Raw genomic sequence first — 21,788 nt, 5'->3', positions numbered from 1 at the left:
GCAGCGCCAGGGGCTCTTCCTCCGCCGATACAAAGCTGCTCGGGAAATGGCAGCAGAGAAAAGCAATTTTCCTTCTTTATTTTAATTTTCGTTTTTTTATTTTTTGCGTTCTTTCTTGTGAAAAAGAATTAATTTCTTAAATACATACAATTTTTTTTAAAATTTTTAATTTTTTGGGTGTGTGCGTGCGTGTGTGTGGAAGCACCGGGTTCCTGCGATCGGTGTCTGAATGAAACTACGTAAATGCATATGTCTGTACGTTGCACTGGAGGGAAAACAGAGCACTTCTGCGAGAGCTTGGATTCAAATGTGGTTCATCTGGTCTCCAGGATTTTCCGTCTCTTTGGGGTTGTTCGCCTTCCCGGTCTGCGAGGCGGGATTTTCTGAGCTTTGACACATCTTTGAAGATGTCTGTTAAACAGGAGTCTGGGAAAAAACATTTGAAATCGTAGAAGTTTTTTTTTTTTTGCCCCTTTCCCATCCCCTTGTTGACTTGAAGCATCAAAGCAACCAGAACTTCACGCTTCTGAAGACTTGTGATGTTTGGATTTTATTGTTGCTATTTTTCTTTTAGAGGAAACTTGACAGAGGAACATATTTATAGTCCAAGTAAGTACTTTACAGAGGAAATTTAGTTTGTGTAACAAAAAAACCCAAAACCTAATGTTGAGGTTTCTAGCATAAAGTGCATTGGATTAACGTCCATCCAAGGCTGCTTTAGCAAATTGTGTTGAATTGCAGTTTTTACAGTGTGTGTTCATCCGCTCCTTCGTGTCCGTGGCAGTCCAGCACCTAGGGGAAAATGCACCTGATTTTGAGTCGGTATAATATTTTTTAAGATGTATTTCAACACCGAGGAGGAAATGGTCCTAAAGTAAATTTATAATAAGTAATAAATGTGCACCTGGAAGTAAAGTATTTACAGCATTCTAATCCCTATTTATGCCGTGCATCTCAAACCAAGGAGGAAACACTGAGAAGACAGACAAAAGTACCTCCGAGACCCCAAGAGCTCCCCCACACCAGCATGAATGAAACCGTGTCCAATACAATAACTGGATTATAATTTTTGGTGTTATTAATTTTATTATTATTGGCTGCTTTACTTTTTTGGGTTCATCCTGCTCCTCTTCTTCCTCTCTCCCTTCCTCTTGCTGCTTCCTCGTGGGAATTATGGCTCATCCGGGGAGAAGAGGCTATGATAACCGGGAGATAGTGCTGAAGTACATCCACTATAAACTCTCTCAGAGGGGATACGACTGGCCTGCCAGCGAGGACAGGGCATCCCTGCCTCCAGGTCTCTCTGCTCCTGCTGCTGCTGCGGTTGCTGCTGCTGCTGTTGGGCCTGCTGGACTTGGTGCAGCTGCTGTTTGGGAGATTGCTGATGCTGTTTGGGAAACTGTGCTAAGATCTGAGTTGGATTCCCAACCAAACCTTTTGGGGAAGGTAGTCTGGTAGAGGCAACTTTAACTGCTGATGTAGATACACCTGTGAAAGAGCAAAGGGTTTAAGATTCACCAGTGCAATGACAAAGAAAAATACTATAATTTCTAAAATAATCTTACATTTCAATTATCTTTCCTACTGAAAAATACATTGATATATGTGAGGAAATAAAGCTCCCATGTAGCAGAAGTTCCCTGTTAGGAGGCAATGGAGCTTCATACAGATTTTCAATGTGGCAGCAGAACAGCAGCTAATAAAAAGACCACAAAGCCAGTTTACTTCTGCACCTTTTGTAATACATATAATTCAATAATATTTCCAAAGTCTCATCTTTAAGCTTCAAGACAGCAAAATACCTATAGTGAAAGTATTTTAAATATAGATATATTTGTATTTATAAATATTTATAACAATCTAGTTTAGTGGAAGGTGTTTTGGCCCTTGGCGGGGGGGCTGGAACTAGATCTTTAAGGTCTCTTTCAACCCAAAACATTCTGTGATTCAATGATTCTAAAATCACAATTGCAAGAAGCTGGCATTAGGACAATGTCAAATATCAAACCCATCATCATTGGAAGGGAGTTTGTGCTAGGAAAAGAGTTGTTTGGAATTTAAAAAAAATCAAGTGATTGTATGTAAGTTATAAAACTGTGGGCCACTTTTGTGCTGTTAGGGTAGGTGATCTTATAAGCAGAAGTGATTAAAAGAAGTCTGCAGTAAGATGGAAAGACAAAGTTCCCAAATAAATCTTATTACTTATTTCTGTCATTCCCCTACACAGCTGTCACAACATTTACAGCAAAATCTGACTTTGTATATAATTCTAAACTACACATCCATAAACACCAAAACGAATAAAGTCCATATCTTATGAAGTCATTTTTTAACTAAATCCCAGTTGCAGTGGAAAACAGAAACAGATGGCAGTGATAATGACAGAAATCATAGTAAAGATAGAATTTTGGCAATCTAAATAAGCAACCCTTTTCTCACTGCATCATTTAAGGTGACTACACCACTTCCTTGGGCAGCTCTTTTCATTCATGAGTTTAACTTTACATTTGAAGATATTACCAGTTCATGTCACCAGCTTTTCACCAGCATCTTCTGCAATGCCACTGACAGTCTTGGGAAAAAAAAACTGTTGGAGAGATACTCCACCTAATGTGCTTTAGAATTAAAGCCTCCTCCATGATCAAACCCAACTAAGCATCAACAGTTCAAACAATATGAAAGCCTGCTGTGAGCCCTTCTGCTCCACAGAATAATATCTGATTATATTAATACAAGCAATAAGGAAGGAAAATACCTTCTCAGCCTCAATATAGCAACCCAATGTTCTGTGGAATGGAGCACGAATGGAAAATACAGACCAGGAAAAATTGTGATGTGACACTTGTAATTGTCAGGCAGTTTTTCTTTCAAGTGCTGCTCACTAAGGCTCATTCATTCATTCATTCATTCACTCATTCATTCATTCACAGCTTCCCTTTTAAATGCTAGCTGGTGGCTGTGAAGCTGAACCAGTCAAGCTAGCATACACAGTTGGAATTTGAAATCAGAAACCTAAGAATTTTAATCAGGCCCATTCAGGTCTTAATTATAAAGGACTTTAAAGCTGGCATGCTGATAACAGACACCAATAAAAAGGTGTAAACACTTCTCTACCTTTCAGAATTGTCATCTGGGCATGTTAATAAGTTGTATTTACTTGGTGTTAACTTTGCATGTTTTTGTAAACTGGGCTTTTAAAGATGCAATCACCTTCAAATATTGAAAATATACATTTTTCTATGCACCAGACAAATCCTTGAAGGCAGTCATTTTGGGCTTATATTGTTTTAGAGCTAGGTCACCCCATCGCATCACACCCTCTTTAAAAAGAGGATCTGCACATTATCTGTTGAAGTACAGAGGAAAACAGTTCAACAAGAACTTTAGTTCTTGGAGCCTCTTGGATTGGTTTCCTCAGCAGATTTCTTTCACATGTCCTGTGCTTCACTCATATATAAACAAAAAGTGCATCTCCCCAGTGCTATTCTCAATGCGAAGTCCAATTCCTCAGTGAAAGAGCCTTGATAAGAGAATTGCCATACCTTGTGCTACTGTGGACATAACCACTGACGGTGTGGATGACACTACAGCAGTCACAGCAATGGTATTTGCAGTGCAGGAGGGAGTGGAGCAGCTGCTGCTGCTGCTGCCCACAGAGGACTGGGAAGCAGTGATAACCACGGGCTGCTTTTGAGTAGTTGAGGCAATGACTGATGTTGGGACAAGTTTTGTGACTGCTGCATAGTTGTGGGACTTGGAAAGGATGTTGGGTACAAAAGTTGAGCTTGGAGAGGTGGTTACTATTATGACCTAAAAAAGAAAAAAAAAAAAAAACAAGAAGAAATTCATTTGTTCCTTGCATATATATTTCAGTAACATGTCTGTCTATTTAGTTTTAGGGATACATGTTTATTAAGAGCTTTTAAGACTGTCAATCACATTTGCTCACAAGAAAAAGTTTCAACTATTTTGAAGAAGTGGTGATAAACATTTCCTTAAAATTAGTATTTTTAAGAAAAACAACTACTATTGAATAAAGTAAAATTATCTCATGTCTGAAGGCAAACAGACAGGAATGACCTTGACTTCATTAAACTGAGCTAGGAAGCCTGAAACCCATTTTAAGAGAAACTGAATGGATTTCCAGCAAGTTTTAAGTGTCACTCTTCCAAACCTTGCAAAAATATCAAGAAACAGCAATGAGAGAAAATAGATTTCTTCTTCTTTAATAATTAACAAGCACTTGCTGAGTCAGTAATGGGAAATGCTTTTGATCTGCAAGGCTGTAAATAATATTTCATCAGTGAAAGAAAAATGCTGTAGGTTTGAAGCAATTTCTGCTTTATTTAGTGCTTTAAACAGCAAGAAATTCTTTCTGATTTGTCCAAAGAGAATAAACACCACCCCAGTGCAAGTTACAACTACAACTCCACTAATCTGATCTGACATAGAAAAACACAGAATTCATGACAGCACTGGAAGAAGTCTGTCCTTGTGCAACTCACCCAGGAAACTAAACATTTATTAAGTATTGAATATGGGGACTGTTTACATAAAAAAATTCCTTTTATTCAACTTATATGTCCCTCCTTGTACTTACATAGCTAAAATAGAAAAAGAAGCACAAAAATACAACATTTTCAATTTATCACGCAAGAATATTGAGAAATTACTTTAATAATGCTGTTGTCCCAAGAAAAATTTTGTTTATTAAAACCCTGAAAATTTTAACTTATTAATGATGCAATGTAACAAAATCCAATAGAAAAAGAAGGCACAAAAGGGGCAAAGAAAACCTGTGTCAGCTCACACAAAGTCTTACGTTGCTAGCCAAGCACCACTGAAACCTTGCCTGATAAAGAAATAATATGATAATGGCACCAGAAACAGACTTAAGCAACAAACCAAGCATCAAGAGATTACAAGTTTATAATTTGCTTAAAGAAAAATAAGAAAAGAAAAAATAAATAAAAGGGAAATAGCCACATGGATGGAATAAAAGCAGCAAATTTCACCAATATGGCTGGTTTGGCCTCTCCATTTGTCCCAGCTCTTACTTTGATGGTCTCTGCTGCTCAGGTAAATCTTTAATGTCTTGATCTGAGGAAAATGAAAACCTTACTACCCCACAAGCTATAGCAGGTTGACCACAACCAACCTGTGTCTGAAGGTTTCCACATTCTGCTGCTTTTCTACTTGATTGCATTCTCCAGCGAGAACATTTTCTCTGCATCAGTCTTATTTTTGCATTCTGCCTAATTTTGATTTAACCAAAACACCTTTCTCAAATTGCTCTTAGGCTACAAACATGCAGATGAGCTGAACATGACACAGCTTGCTCTAGTGTGAGAATTGAAGTGAAAGGATTCTATGATATGCCTCTGGAGTTTTATCCTGTTTCTTAAACTGTCAGTTTACACTGGGAATACTTCCAACTGTCTGAAGTTTAGGGTCAGCTCCATTCCACTCAGAGTAACTAGTTTAGGAACACAGTCAAAGGACAACTTGCAGATTAAAAAGGCAGATTACAGGTTAGAGTGAATATGAACTATACTACAACAGGGCAAGTTCAGCATCAAAACTAACAGAGATATGTAGACTGGAACTGGGCATAATCACAACTCCTGCAGACAACTGCATTTCCTTAAGTCCACGATTATCACTTAAAAATACATTATTCAATCAAGGAAGGAATAAAGCCTGCAAAGCATTACAGTTCAACAGCGACTGCTATACTGTGACTAAGCAGGTTTGTGTCTGTCTATTCTACCTCATCTTTCAAAATTAACAGAGCAGAGCAAAGTTCAGTGCCTTCTGTGTTGTGGTGTTTGCTGTCTGTGTTGAGGGCTTAGTGAAGGTTATTTTCACATGCATGAAGTATATCCAGTAAACACAAAATTCAAGTAAAAATCTAAGTATTAAAGTTCAAATCACAACCACTGTATTTCTGAAATACTATTCTGTCATATATGATGAAATGATCCAAATAATCTCATCATGGGTACCAAAACTGTATCCCATATTGTACAGCAGAGAAACTGCCTGACTTGAAACACACACACACACAAATCAAGGTGGTAATTTTGTTGTTGATGGTTCTAGTTGTTACAGTAAAATCTAATTCCTGACATGTACTGAATTTAGTCCTGTCAGCTCTATTTTGAGAGATGTCAAAACTTAGTCCCTGAAAAAATAAGGTTATTATAACTGCCAGAAACTTCACTAGCTAGATTCCTTCCATGTCCTACAGAGGTGATTTTATTACAAGAGAATCCAGAAACTGGAGCTGTGACATCATTAGTTGTTATGACAGATCTTCCTCCAACCTACTAAAATGTCAAAACAATTCAAAGAGGTGGCATGCAGAAACAAAGAATTTCATTCATATCTAACAACTTACACTCAAATTGGAAATGTCCTGTTGGATATGAATCAACAGAACCGACTTTTAATTTAAAGCTACTAAAGGGGATTTCTCCCACCAAAATCATCGTTATATTTTTTGGCATATCTAAATCCAACAAAAGAGGGCACTGTGACAAGTTCAGATACAAACACTACCCTGACTGCCTAACAAAACAAGCACTGATTTTCCTGTCACTGCAGATTAGTAAGACAGTCAAATAATATAATGCAAAGTGAACTCTAAAATTTCCAAGTCAGAACAAGTGGAGAGGCATAACTGCAGGAAAGGTCCTATCAACAGTCCACTCTTCTTAGTACACTCCATCTTTAACTTCCATGATATAACACACCCATGCTTAATACAACCCTACAGATATTTAAGGCAAAAAAATATTCCTTCACTAATTATAACCCTAATGTGCAACAGGATGGATAGGTTAAGCCCTGCAGTAGCTGTGGACTTGCTGCACTGAATTTAATTTGATGGTTTATGCTCACACATGGATTTCTCTAATACACTCATATATTCAGAGATGAAATTTGATTAAGGACACTGTTAAAGAACAGTGAATCAAATGAAAGCATCTTCCCTGGAGCAGGGAGAGGTCAGAAAGCCAATATCTTTATTGCACATTACTTGGTTTTAAAGTTTCCAAAAATCAAGACATGGGAACTCTGCTGATCCAAAAAGAGTCATAAAGCAATAAAGAAGACCAGTAGGACAAATACCAAGCAAAGGTTTGAGCTCAATAGTCAAACTCTCGCTGCTGGAAAAAAATGCTTGTTAGTGGCCAGCCTAGCATAAGTCTGTTGGTATTGAGGCAAAATTAATTCCACAGAGACCCTACGTCTCCCTGAAGTCTGCTGTACTAAATAACTGTACCAAGGATGAACTTGGTCTGAACCATTCATTTTTTTAAAATCTTTACAACAGAAAAATAGACACAACTGAAATGCCTCCTAAAGAATGGTAATGCAGTAATGCCATAGATTAGGCACTTAAAAATCTAAGTCCAGTACAAAATTTAAATGAGGAAAACCTTTTCTGCACTTTGCATTGTGGTGAAAGCTAGGCACACTCAGCTGAAATAATGCAACTGATTTTGACCACTGTAACAGTGTTAATGTAGAATGAGAAATGGCACACTAGTACTGAAAGGAAAATAAAGCCCCTGGACTTTGACCAGCTCCAAGAATAAGCATTACAGATCCCAAAAAACTAGTCTCTAGATAAAAGGCTTGGCAAGGGAAAGCCCATGCCATCCGTCCTGGAATTCTACTACTGCAAAGAGTAATTATAAATAAGGAAAATAGAAATAAGAAAGATTACCTTTGACCAACAGTTGTTACCATCTGAAGGCTGTTCAGTGGCCTATGTGATCCAGTTCTCAGTGGACTAGTGTCCATATCACAAAACCCAACACCACAAATGGTACTAACTGGTAACCTTGTTGGCAGTCTCACCAGACAGGCCAAGAATTGAATGAGCATGGAGACTGAATCCCCTCTCATCCCTAGAAGTGGTCCCTTCAGGTCAGGGTTGAGGCACATTGGTGGGGCAGTCTGGGGGAAGCTTGCACTCCCGCTGCCTGTGCTGTACCTGTTCTGTGGATAAAAAGAGGGCTTCAGTCTCCACGGCTGTCAATCCAGGTCCTTTCACACACAGGTGAACTAAATTCATACATGAGTTTGGTTTTCCCTTTGCTCGTTTTAAAGAGGGATTACCTTATCCCAAGTGCAATCCTTAAAAAACAGCTAGTCAGATCACAGAAAGGAAGAGTCAAACATCACATCTTATTCATTGATAAAACCAGAATAAAGGAACATTTGGCAGCTTCCCCCACATACCTTCTGTGTTGTGGTGTTTGTTGTCTGTGTTGAGGGCTTAGTGAAGGTTATTTTCACAGGCGACATGTGTGGTGGTAAGGAGTTGGCAATGCTCTGCATTATATTACTCATTTTGGGGCTCCCACTTACAGGCACTGTGATAGTTTTAGTGACAGGAGTCACTGCCTTCGGGACTTCTTTCAGGAGAACAGGGGAAGAACTAGAAGAATTCGTTCGCCGTCTTTTGCGGGGCTTTTCATCGTCATCTGAGCAGCTGACACCTGGAAAAGAAATACTTTCTCTAAATTGTGTTTCCCCTGTCTGCAGATCTCAGTGCTCTCTGAAACACTACATCCTTTTTGAGTCTTACACCCTCTTTCAAGTAAGATAAAAAGAAATAAAGGATAAATTACATCTTATGGTCACAACCAAGCTGTATCACACCTCAGATGCTCTTAGTTCTTGATATGGGCCACACTCAGCGCCATGAATCAGGGACAAATCACCCAAAAGCCCAAGCTACTCAGTTACTGGGTTACTTCACTCAGTTTGAGAGATTAAAAGAACATAAGAGCCAGTACAGGGTTTTCATTCTGTCTACAGAAGTTTGACTAGTGAAGCTACACACACAAGGGGATTGGGATCATGTCACACACATTTTAGTTTAAACTTTTACACTACTTTGGGGTTCTTTTTGGTGGTGGTTTTGTTTACAGCAACTGGACTATTGAAGTTTATCCTCCTATAGTCTCCTTAGACTTCAGCCTTTGCACCTCCTTTTGTGTCATGTTTACCCTTACAGTACTCTTCTGCCTTTCACCTTAATACAGCATCTTGAGATGTAATTCTTTTTTTTATTATATAGTTTAACTGTGAAGGTCAATCCTCACTTCATCTGCTTTCGCCTTTTTTGGTGCATTTTGTGCAACAGATATAAAATGGCACCTAACACACAATAATGAAAAACAAAAGAAGTCCAGGCTCAAAAGAGTTCTTTTTTCCTGCACACATAGAAAAAAAAATCTGCTGCAATACTCAGCTCAGGAAGGGATAACAGCATGATTAATGGATCTTAAATCCAAATGAAACTTGCCAAAGTAGGCAACAGATTCATAAATTATGGAAAGGCACAGGTGTCACGGACATATTTTATGAAAAATCCTTTTGCTAGGATCTTTTCTCCTGAGAAGCTGAGAAGCCTCAGAGGAAAAGAAAAACAATAATTATCCGCTGCTGTGGAATGCAACAGGTGCATCTTTGATTGGTCTCACGTGGCTGTTTTTAGTTAACGGCCAATCCCAGTCCAGCTGTCTCGGACTCTCTGGTCAGTCACAAGATTTTATCATCATTCCATTCTTTTCTATTCCTTGCTAGCCTTCTGATGAAATCCTTTCTTCTATTCTTTTAGTATAGTTTTAATATAATATATATCATAAAATAATAAATCAGCCTTCTGAAACATGGAGTCAAGATACTTGTCTCTTCTCTCATCCTGGGACCCCTGCAAACACCACCACACACAGATTAGTAACTCTGCAAACCTCTCACAGCTACTCGGTAGCATTGAAGGCGGGAAGGCTCTACAGAAGGATCTGAACAAGCTGGATCCATGGCTGAGGTTCAACAAGGTCAAGTGCCAGGTCCTGTCCTTGGATCACAACCATCTCATGCAGAGCCACAGGCTGGGGGCAGAGTGGCTTGAGGGTGGCCAGGCAGGAAGGGATGTGGGGATGCTGGCCAAAGCTGGCTGGATATGGGCCAGGTGTGCCCAGGTGGTCAAGGACAAGGGCACCTGGCCTGCATCAGCACTGGTGTGGCAGCAGGACCAGGGCAGTGACCATGCCCTGTGCTGGAAACTGCTGAAGTACCTCCAGTCCTGGGGTCACTTCTGGGCACCTCCTGACAAGAGAGACACTGAGGTGCTGGAGCGCTTTCAGAGAAGGAAACAGAGCTGGGGAAGGCCCTGGAGCAGCAGGAGCAGCTGAGGAACCTGGGGAGACTCAGACTGGAGAAAACGAGGTTATGGGAGGACATTCTTGCTCTCAACAACTCCCTGACAGAAGGGTGTAGCCAGATGGGGGTTGGGCTCTTCTCCCAGGTAACAAGTGAGAGGACAAGAGGAAATAGTATCAAATTGTGCCAGGGGAGGACCAGATTAGGTATTAGGAAAAAAAAAAACCTCATTGGAAGAGTGGTCAGGCATTGGAGTTAGTTGCCTGGGGAGACAACAGTCTGGAAGTGTTCAGGAGGTATCTGAATGACACACTTGGGGATGTAGTTTAGGGGTGACTATGATGGTGCTGGGTTGAGGCAGATGATCTTGAAGGTCTCTTCCAACCCTGACAAATCTGCAATCCTGTTATTTATATTTACCATGCTAACCTGTGTCAAACCATTTAAAAAGAAAAACAATCAGAGAGAAGCTGAACAGATGCAATCCTGCCTATGCAAAAGATGACTGAAAGTCTTGTTCCATGTGCCTGGAGCCTAAAGACAAAGAACAGCATCACAGCAAAAAGCAGTCTTGCTGGTAATCAAAGCAAATTTGGTTGGTAGTCAATCTCTAGTAGGGCCAAGATCTAATTATGGCCAATCTCTAATTAAAATTAATATTCTGGCATTCAAAAAGTGAAGATGCAAGAACCAACATGGACAAGAAACTGCCCAGCACCACAACAGGCAATTGTGGAAAAATGGTATTCTCTCTCAGCAGGAGTAGCAGCTCATTTGCAGGTACCTGTCCAAAGGCTGACAATTGTATCTACAGAGACAGGAAACTGAACTGGGGAAGAGAAGCAAACTTCAAAAACATAGCTTTAGTTGGCTGTAGCAGTACAAGTGAAGTGTGGATCTGTAAAATCAGATTTCAAATCAATATATTCTATCCTATTCTCAATCAATCAATATATTCTAATCAATAATTTACTCTATTTACCCTGAATAAGCCTAGTGGTGACCTCCCTCTATAAAGCAGAGGTTTGATTACATAACTTAAAGGATTATTACGGACAGGCTTCTAAGTATTACTGTGAGTGCACTGTAGAAACTTGTAACTATGAGTGCATTAATCATATTGAATGCGTGCAGTCATTTAAAAACCTCAGAATCCATTTAAATACAAAATCCACATGCAGCTAGCATGTTAGGACACAGTTGTTATTTTGGTGGGGCACCAAGAAATAGAGAAAACTTTGTTTGCGGTCCTCATCCACAAAAAAATCCATCAACCAATCCATCAAGACATAAGAAAGTAACATTAAACTAGCAGAGCATTATTTTATGTTAAGTATAGCTCATTTCATCTCCTGTTTTCACTGCTGGGGTTTTGCAAGAATATTATTCTCATCATTTCATGTTAGAAATTCCTGTACAAAGCTTTCCACAGACATTTAGCTAAAAGGTAATACAGCTTTGACTGTAACTCACACTTGATAAGTAAGGAAGCAGAGTCATGGAAAGGTTAATGGCTCAATCAGACTGTGACTTGGAAGAGGTTACACCACAGACCAGTGGCAAAGTCCTGACTGTAACTCAGATCTTCCAAATCTGCTCCTAAGCAGGTTTGTTAAAATCAATGTGACTGATGTAACATACTCTGAAAGACACACAATTCCTTAAAAAAAACCCAACAAACAATAACAACAAAACAAAGCACACGAAGTAGGGAAAAAAAATTAAATCTAGGGACAGACAATGAAAACTATCATCCCTGTATTGTGTGTCTAGACTTATTTGATACTCATTATCATGCAGAAATTCAATAAAGTCTACATGAAAATTTTAAGATGTATAGAATGTTTTCCCCTGAATCTTCAAACTAAAACCAAGTGATTAGTGCATAGATCAGAAAAATTAAAAACCTCAATGTAATGGGTTTCATGGGTTGATAGAGCCATTAACAATGGCTTTTTGCAAGTAACATTATATTTATGTACTAAGTGGCATTTCTGATTAGCTAGAAGCTTATACAGATGTATGCACATAGCATAAAGATAATAATTTTTAATAATTAAATATTTTTTTAAATATTAAAGGTATACAGAGCAAGCATAAAAACAGCATTTATCTACTACTAATCTTAACTTGCTGTTTTGATAGAATCAAATAAGAACTGAAGGAAACATTTTCATAGTAAAATAAAACTACCCATGATGAGGGCATATATATGAGAACATAATCTGCTTTTAGAACTAGCTGACTTACTAGCCAAACAAAGATGGGGAACATACACCCTCTGAAGAAAAAAGACTGTTTCTAGATTCTATGTCCTGGATTTCCAGATTTAATTACATGAAGATGGGTCTCTGGTAGGAATTCATATGAAGTTTTCGCAGCTGCCAAGGAACACAAGCTTCACTAAGACTGACTTCCAGGTAAATCACAAAATGGCCAGATAGTATATAAGCATAAACCCCTGCCAAACTGCATCCAAAAATAAAAAATTCTATGTCAACTGTGAAAGTGGAAAAGAGGGACCTTTTCTAATTCAACTAAGTGACTACTATGCATTAGTTCTCAACAAGATGGATCAGAAATTCATTGATATACAGAAATGTCTACATTTAAGTTCAAAAATATTTTTCACTTGCTCTCCTTGCAGCATTTTGCAGTGAGTGGATTTATCCTGAACACTATTTATCTGAAAAAGGGAAGCAATAAATTCACTCTCTAGACTAAACGAAGGCACAAAGGCCTGAAATGACTTGCTCAATGCTGGAGTGTTTAGTTTGGTCTATGCTTCAGCCATGTTCTCCCTTTCTTTCCCTTTTTGTTGATCAGGTGCTAGTATCACTTACTTTTGACGTAAACAGTACTTCCACTTGGCAAGACGACTACATTGGAGGCTGGACTGGCAGGTCTGGGGGACTTCACTGTTGCTACACTGCCACTTGGAACAGGGGTAGATGTTGGGGTTGAAGTGGTACTTGTGTAGGAATAGCAAACCACCACTGAAGAGGAGAAAAGACACCTTCCATATAACTGAAGTGCAGAATCCCATTATTCTATCACTATTTTTACAACTGAAATGGAAGCCAAAGACTTACTGGGTTTACTATCTATGGTTTTGCCCCTGCATTCCTGTTACTGTGGAATACTCCCCAGTTTGAGCTAAGCATGGCCATGAGATTAATGATCTTCAAAGACAACACAAAGATCTAAACTCCTATCCTCCCATCCCCAAAAATCTATGCTGCCAATGTGAAATTTTTTTGTATTGATCTTTTACTTTAAAATTTGTTACTTTTAATTTTAGCATTAATTCAATATGTTGGTCTTTTTGCTTGTCAGTAAGTGATCACATCTAGACTAGTAACTGATTGAAAAGTGTTATTGCCTCAACAATACATCAGTTGAAAAAACCAAAATATTCATTCAGTAGTGAAAAACTGATTGTGCTAATCAGCTTTTTTAAACCATTGCTTTTAAGAAATAACACAATGATACAGTACTTCTCACAAAACCAGGATAAAACAGCTTGTTTCAAGATTCAAGATAAAACAGCTTGTTACACATTCTCCAGTTGTATGAAGCCTAATTCAAGCCTGCTGAGCTACACTAGTTGGAATGTGTACTACCATTATTTAGAAAGCCTAGGAAAAACAGAAAGCAACCTTTTTACTTGTTCCCATAGTACATTTAATCTGAAGGAAAAAACCCAAAGTGGTATTTTCTTGATTTTAACCAAAACCTACTTGCACTCTTAAAACAAAACATGCTGAAACAGCTTTCATCACTTACAGAACTTTACAAAATCTAGCCATTAGTCCAAGTTTTTAGAGCTGAAGTTTACAGAGCTGAAGAAGTTAATCAGTGAATATCATTTCCTGACAAACTGGGTTCTTTTCATATTTCAGTTGCAAGAGTGTCAACAACACAAAGCAGTCAGATTAATGCTGCAGATACCACAAAGATATCTTTAAAAAAAGGGGTATTTTATATTTCTGTGAATAATGTTTGGTAAGAAAGATTTGGATTTTTTTATAGGTTCATAGAATGGTTTGGGTTGGAAGGAACTTTAAAGATCACCTAGTTCCAACCCCCTGCCATCAGCAGGGACACTTCCCACTAGACTGGGTTGCTCCAAGGCCCGTTAAAATATCTTTAATATTTAACACTTAAAATCTAAGACACCAGTTTCTATTGTGATGTTGTTTTTACATTCCCATAGATTGCAGCAGAACTCCATTTTTCTCTCACCTTCTTTGTTCCCAGTTTCTGCAGGAACTGGAAGAGACGCATTGTGCTGGATGGCTGCGTTGGCAACAGCATTGGCGGTGACAGTGAAAGCTGTTTGTGGCACAAGCCGTGGCATCAGCGGCACCAGCCGACGACCTTCTATGGACCACTCAGAAGAGCTGTTTGGTCCAGACATACTAAACAGAAATGCATGTACTGTAAGTATTTATACCAGTTTCCAAATACTCAGTATCCTATTTGAGTACATTTCTTTTCCAAGAGTGCAAGTCTAAAAGGCAGTTTAAGACATACTAGAGCACTAATACTCAACTTTATTTCATGAAAGCCATTGCATTTTGTCACCTGATATAAAACCCCTCCCATTTTAAATTGAAGAGTTGACTCTTCTTCTGTTGTTTTGTTGTGCAGAGCTGTTCGAGGGCTAGAGGTGTGTAAATGCCATACTCAAACCCCCTACATTAGGTTAGCTACTATTCAGTTGCTGTGCTGTCTACTTCTGGATTATGAAAATACCAAGAAACCAAACAGATATCATAAAATACTATTGAAATGGATTATGTTACAGGGAAAAACTCTCAGCTTCTAAGAGAAACTTTATTTTACCCCAACAGAAGAGTTTCTGATGCTTGTTAAAGTAGTCCCAAACAAGGTGACAGAACATGAGATTATTTAAATGCACCTTAAGCATCTTTCTAAACAGAAAGCTGTCTTCGGCTCTTAGCTTGCTCTTAACCTCAGTACTTACACCCACACTAGAATGTTTCATAAAAACACTCTTCTTATCTAGATGGAGAAATATTTTTGACTGTTTTACATGAGTCATTTGTCAAATCAGCAAAACCAAAATGGCAAATTATTTTTCAATGCTGTAATGTTTTTAAGCAAATCAACCCATTTAATGTATTAATATATTCTAAAAAATAACTTCTCACATGAAATATTTCAAGCAAATTGCAGCAAGAGCTACTACAAAGTAGTTTGTAAAATGCAGAGTATCTGCTCTGTTATTAAATCTTGGTATGCTTCAGCATTCCTCATACATATGCAGATAAAGAGAGCTACATAAGCTAAGGTAAAGATACATTTTAAAAACAAAAAATAAAGGGTACAAAAGCTAGCAAAGTAGACTTTCCTAATGACTTAAGAGAATTATGTAAGTCAAATACTATATTACCAACCATCACTCATAAGGAATCACCATAGGAAAAATAAAGAAAATCAGCACTTTGTCTGGATTATAATATATCATTGAAGTGCAACACCTCAGGGCAAACTATTTATGCTCTGCAAAAAGCTAAGACTAGAAGTACTACTTAAAAGGAAAACTTGATTCAAGAAAAGAATCCAGATTTGACAACTACATGCTTTTCATTATTCCCTCCCCATTTACTTAAAGGAGTGTAAGGACGTTGGTAGGTTTTGTTTGGTGAACAGCATACTTCTAAATCTTTAAACTTGAAAATTAAAACTTAAAGTCTTTTAAGCACTAAATCAGTATGCTGATTTTGACTAGACTTGGATCAAACAGTTGGTAACTCCAAGTGTCCTGCTATTCATATTATTTCCTTTCTTTCCTCTTCACAACACCAAAGCTACAACAGTCAAACCATTAAAAAGTCAACAGCTGTAACATAGAATAAGAAAAAAATACACTTACAATGCAGCTCTGTTTAAAGACAGTCCTTAACAGTAAGACTATTAAGTAATTACCAAAAATACATAACCACTTGGTCTACTGCTCCTCCACCTCTCAAAATCATGTGGAGCTTGTAAAGCAAATGCAAGGAAGAACCAGCCCAGCTGATGCCAGCACAGCAGCTGCATCGCTGAGAGTGGTGGACACTGATGTCATCAGCTTGTTGCAGCTTTTTCTGCTCTGACCATTTTTTCTTTTCTATGCTGATACTCTGTTTTCCGCTAATCTGCCACCTCTTTTCCTTTCTTTTTCTTTTCCATGTAGTTTTCTTTTTCCTCTTAATACAGCCTTTCCAAACTGATTAAAATGAAACTAAATGCAAAACAAAGAAACAAACAAAAGCAAACATATTCATCCTACTTAGGAGCATCTCTATTTTCTCCATTCTCTGTTTATTCTGGTCTATCTTACAGCACCGTCTCCATGCCAAAAAACTGTTTCTTACATTGCACTTGTACAGTGAATGGGATAGCCTTGGATCCAAAATGTAATGGTACTAAATAACTGTTTCTAGGTCCCTGTATATCTAATACAGTAATTCCTTCATCCATACAGTGTTTTAACTACTGGTTCTTTAAACCACCATCAATCATCAAAATTCTACCATTCAGTTAAGGCATAATGGATTTCCCAAAAGGTACTTTTGCAAATCAGTGCCAAAATTACTTGGAACTTACTTGTGTGCAATTGTTGTTAGTCGTTCATCATTTACTGCTCTCCGAACTTCAGCACGATGTCGCTCTGTTGAAATACTATTAAAAAAAAAAATAAAGCAATATATTTTAATCAGAGGAAAACATGAACATTCATCTAAAAATTCCAGCTAAAATTAAACTTATGAATAATTTATCTAAGAGAATAAAGGGAACAGGACTTCACATTTAAGAGACTGTCACTCAACCCTTGCTGTCACAGAGAGAATTAATCATATTATTGCTCAAAAATATTACTGAAGAATGAAAAGAACATTACTGTTCACGGGGTATCCTTGAAAAACAGCTAGAATCCAACCTCCTAATGAGATCAATAAATTTAAAGGATATAGCAGAGAAGTTCACACAGGATACACAGCATTCTTTCTTGAGGTACCTTGGGTTCAAAGACCTTGGAGTTCTACCTTGACAAAACCCCAAGCCAGTGTACATTCACGACCTGGCTGTAACCCTTTTAACACTCAGTATCCCAAAAAGTACCAACAAACCAGTAAGGCTTCTACCACTGAAGGATGGTTGTTTTCCTTATTAAAAACTCCAAGGAGAACAGGAATGAAACCTCGGAAACATGGAGAAAACTTCTCCAAATTCAGATTTACGCTGTGATCCCAGTGAAAGAAAAAGCATGTAACACCTTAAAAGAAAACAGGTCATAGTTCTTAGATTGAAAAGATCAGGGTTACCTAAGCACTTTAGAGAGTTCTCCAAGAAGATCCTTCTTCTCTTTTGTAAGGTCTCCCTGTGCGCGTAAGGCACTGATGACACCTGCATAGGCCTCCAGTTCTGAAAAATCAGAGTGAATAATATTTCCATTTAATGCTCACAGCAAAGGGGAAAAAATGTTGTTTTTCATGTTACCGACAGCATTCTAATAATTTTCAAAGTCATTAAGGGTAACATGTCTTTCAACGATTTAGTGCTATTTCAAAAGAGATTGATGATTTGGAACTCTCTCAGTCAATTACTCTGCAACATAAAACACTTCTATGAAACAATCCTCTGTCTCATCACAGAGGATTATCTAGTTTACAAACCCAAATGAATGTGTCAAGCTCTCTCTGACCTGAAATTTAGGCAAAAAGCTTGAGGAAACTGTTTAGAGTAGTTCAGAGTTCTCTTCACACGTATCATTATTATGAGCTTTATGGAAAAGCTCAGCTTGGAAAAAGAAATACACTATCAAAACAGCAACTGGTTTTCTTGGAATGCCTTTCCCTAAGCAGCATGGAGAACACCAGCTCTAGTTTGTTAAACGTGATCATCATAATCTTTTATGCCTATTTACTTGATATGGTACAACTGCTTGAATCTGAACGTAATGCAACACAATGAATTAACCCTGCTCAACACAAAATAAACAACCCAGCTGTTCTTAAACATAGAACTACTACAAAGACTAACTCACAAAAATACAACTCTGATTTACCAGAAATGCGTAATTCCAGGTGACTGAGATGTTATGCCATCAGCACTTTAAAAAAAATCGAAAAGTAAAAGGCTACTGATATTTTTGAAGTTTGTCCTGCCAGACAGGGTGAAGATACATCTAATGCAAATAATGAATCCTGCTAACTTGGCAAAGAATGACTTGCTATTCTCAGCTTCACGCTGTCCAGGGAAACCCAAAACAAAAATTCTCTTGATCCTTATATAGGTGCCTTTCATTTGACACTTCCATTTCAGCAGCCAAACCAAACAAGCCCACAACAGATCCCAGTTACCCAAAACCAAGAATATAAGATGCAGGCCAAAACCTAACATTGCTGAAGTTTGCTGCAAAAGAAAAGACTGATGCTTTTCTGAAAAGTTTCCATTTAGGATTCCAAAGAGCTAATTTCCAAATGGAATCAAGGAATTGTGCTGAAAAGAAGTTCTGCTGTCCTGTCCCAATTAAGTAGATAAAACAAAAAGCAGAGTAATTTTGGTTAACTATGCAGCCTGCACAGGGATGCTGAGTGACCTACAGAAGCATTTACAGCCTCAGTTATAAAACATTCAGTAATTAATGCAATGGTTATTACTAATATCAACATTTATTTAGACAATCATGTTACAATATTCATTATACTAATTATTTTCCTCTGTTAACAACTTAAAGTAATTCTCAGATGCAACCATGTAATTATTTATCAAGGGCATACTTTTTTTTCCTTTTACATTACAAATAAAGAGCCTCTACACTATAGCTGTAAAAATGCACATTCTGGTCTTTTGGAAGCTAGTAAGGATTACGGAACAGCTGTAACTTCCTCCCCTTTGTGTTTATGCAGCAACACAAAACACATGAACTAGCTAAAATGGGTTTGGCAAGTAAATATCATTATTGTTAGTGTTAGGTGCTACGATCATCACCTCGTTCAGTAATAAACCACGACCAACACCAGGTCCTGCATACCTCAAGATGCATTTCAGCCTCACCTACATCCCTGCTTCACTCCTTACAGAGTACTCCCACTACTGCTGTACCATTAGCCAAATTAGATGTTGGGCTGTGAGCTGGAAAAGCAGGACCCTCTAAAGTAGATGGCTATTGCTGCATGTGGCTGTCACACAGCTATTGCTGCCACTGCCTGTGCTCCTTCAGCCCCCAGTCCCGTGGTGCGCCTTCTCTCTGCTCACAGAGGCAGGGCCCCCTTGTGGGGACGCAGCTCATGCCAGCAAAACAAAAATTATTATTTTTGAATTTTTTTTTCCTTCCTGTCAGCCTAGGTTATGTCATGGAAGGAGGTGTAGCTGCAGTTCTGTTTGGCTCAGCTGCACCAGCACACCGCCGTTAGCTCGAGTGAAAGGTTTTTTTCCAGGCTTCCAGCCAGCACAGCTACATTAATGAAACTTAGTAGCAAAATCTGGTCAAAAGCTTTTGGCACTCTGAGCTTCCTCCTAGTTTCTGTACTTGAGCCTTGTTTAAGACTTAGGGTTGTCACCTTATCAGACCGTACAGCTTGTTGCAACCTTGCGTGCAACATCTGCATCACTGTTCCAAGAGCACGCAAATCCCATATTCCAAACAAATCAAATAAAAAGGGCAAAGGGAGGGGAAAAAAAGTTCTGAACTCTCAAAAAATAAAATCGATGGCTCCACCATGTATGAGAACCTTGGCACAGCTAAGAAATACAGCACATCATCTCTTAGCAGTCAAACAAAATGAGAACAAGAAAAGCTGTCACTTGACAGTCACAGGAAGTTAGAGGGAGCCTCAACTTTCTCCTTGACATCATCTCCTAGATTATGGTCCTCAGAAGAAACTCTGTAAAATATAAGGCTTTCTTCTTTTTCCATCTAGTATCATTTAAGTTGCAAAACCCCAAATCCTTAATTACACAAATTCAGCCATAAGAACTCAAAACCAACTATGCCAGAACAGATCAAAGGTCTAACAAAGGATTCTCTCCCCTGCAGTAGCCAAAAGCAGGTAAGTGAGCAAAGAGCAAACGTTTTTAGTACTTTCCAAAACACAGAAGCATCTCTCCTCATACACTTAGATCTACAAAGACAGAGCACAAAAATATCTTCCACTGTCTTGGGCAGGGGGCTCAAATACTGAGCTACATTTGAAACAATGAAAAAGATTCCTGTGGTTATGGCTGTTGAGTGAGGCCATCATTTTCCCACTTCCCTGACAACCTGTGTAACTGCAAATCACAAACAGCATTTTATTAAATCCTGTTTTATGTCTTCACAATAATAACTTCAATACTTGATTCATCCCTACAGAGGCAGTTAAACCAGGATTCCACTATTCCACCATGTTTTTTGGGGTGTCTAATAGGTGTCTAATATAGAACTGAGGAGAAAAAAAACCAATCAAAAGCCACAACAAAACAGGGAAAACAAACAACCCCAAAGGTTCTCTTTGAAAAATCTGCTGCATGCTAATAGTGACAGAAAAACCCAGCCCTGCAACACAGCAACTAGGACATCCAAGAGAGATTCAACCACATCAAAACAATTCTTCTCTACTCATTTTGCCAGGGCTGAGTGCTGGCCAAACATAACTTTAAGCCAGTGCTGTCAAACCAATGACACATGGAAAACGCAGGAAATTACTTGCAAGTTGCCTGTAGACATATTTAAATATTTCATGCAAGCAGCATGAAGGCAAATCTTAAAAGGGCAAAATACAGACCCACAAATTGTATCTTACTGTACCCAGTTTGCGAAGGATCCTCTTGCACTCATCCCTACTGAGGTCCAGAAGAGTAGGCCACACCACAGGCATCCTTCCCTTGTGTCTGTGCTCCCACAGAGCTCAGCCTCGCTGAAAAAAGGAATATAAACGCTCAAGCCCATCATTTCTTGATTTCCCAAGCCGATTAATGTAAACTCCTCAGCCTGTTCACAACTCCACCGACACATTCGCTCCCATCCCCGCCGCAATCTTTGTAGTGGCATGAAGGAATTCGGCAGTTTCACAAGAGCATGATGGACTTCCTATGCTCTCTAGCTCAAATGCATCACCCAATCCTTTTTACGGTGTCCTGTCTCCTTCTGAAGCCTATTTTTTTCAGGCTGAAACGCTCTCCGAAATGATGTTTAAGTCTCCTCCCTCTCTTTATGCAGAGTACCTATTAAAAGAATTCTTCCAGCGAACCGCACGCTCCCCTTCCCCCCGGAGAACGCGTTTTGCGCCAGCCTATATTATATGACAAGATGGCAAAAACACCGTGTGTGAAAATTTGCTCTCCACATACCAACAGCAGCCCCCCCCCCAAAAAAAAAATCAGCCAAACACGGAAACACCTCGATCCCAACGCAGCGAGACTCCGTGGGTGGCGGGGAGAGAGGGCGCATCTCCGCGATGCGACGAGGATAATAAAGGAAAAAGAGCAGCCGGAGGCGAGTTGGGCAAGCGGGGCTTGGGCCGGGCAAGGAACGGGGGTGGGGAGGGCTGGGCACCGGGAACAAAAGCCCTGACGCCGTCGCAGCTTCCAGCGTGGGCTCGGGAGGG

General features: G+C 38.9%; 1 protein-coding gene across 1 annotated transcript in view; it reads right to left on the bottom strand.

The window, feature by feature from the left end:
- Positions 1-21,736, bottom strand: part of EMSY (EMSY transcriptional repressor, BRCA2 interacting) — a 27,348-nt gene extending 5,612 nt beyond the window's left edge. The window contains exons 1-9 of the mRNA XM_005425844.3: positions 21,579-21,736; positions 20,990-21,098; positions 17,523-17,622; positions 16,804-16,878; positions 14,431-14,606; positions 13,029-13,181; positions 8,254-8,513; positions 3,543-3,810; positions 1,228-1,488 (exon numbers count right to left, since the gene is read on the bottom strand). Of these exons, the coding sequence (XP_005425901.2) occupies positions 1,228-1,488; positions 3,543-3,810; positions 8,254-8,513; positions 13,029-13,181; positions 14,431-14,606; positions 16,804-16,878; positions 17,523-17,622; positions 20,990-21,059 (1,363 nt within the window). The 5' untranslated portion in view covers positions 21,060-21,098; positions 21,579-21,736. The remainder of the gene's footprint in view (positions 1-1,227; positions 1,489-3,542; positions 3,811-8,253; positions 8,514-13,028; positions 13,182-14,430; positions 14,607-16,803; positions 16,879-17,522; positions 17,623-20,989; positions 21,099-21,578) is intronic.
- Positions 21,737-21,788: the final 52 nt, after the last annotated feature.

Source organism: Geospiza fortis, unplaced genomic scaffold, assembly GCF_000277835.1.
Source record: "Geospiza fortis unplaced genomic scaffold, GeoFor_1.0 scaffold154, whole genome shotgun sequence".
NCBI lineage: Eukaryota > Metazoa > Chordata > Aves > Passeriformes > Thraupidae > Geospiza > Geospiza fortis.
This window is presented reverse-complemented; position numbering and strand designations above follow the sequence as displayed.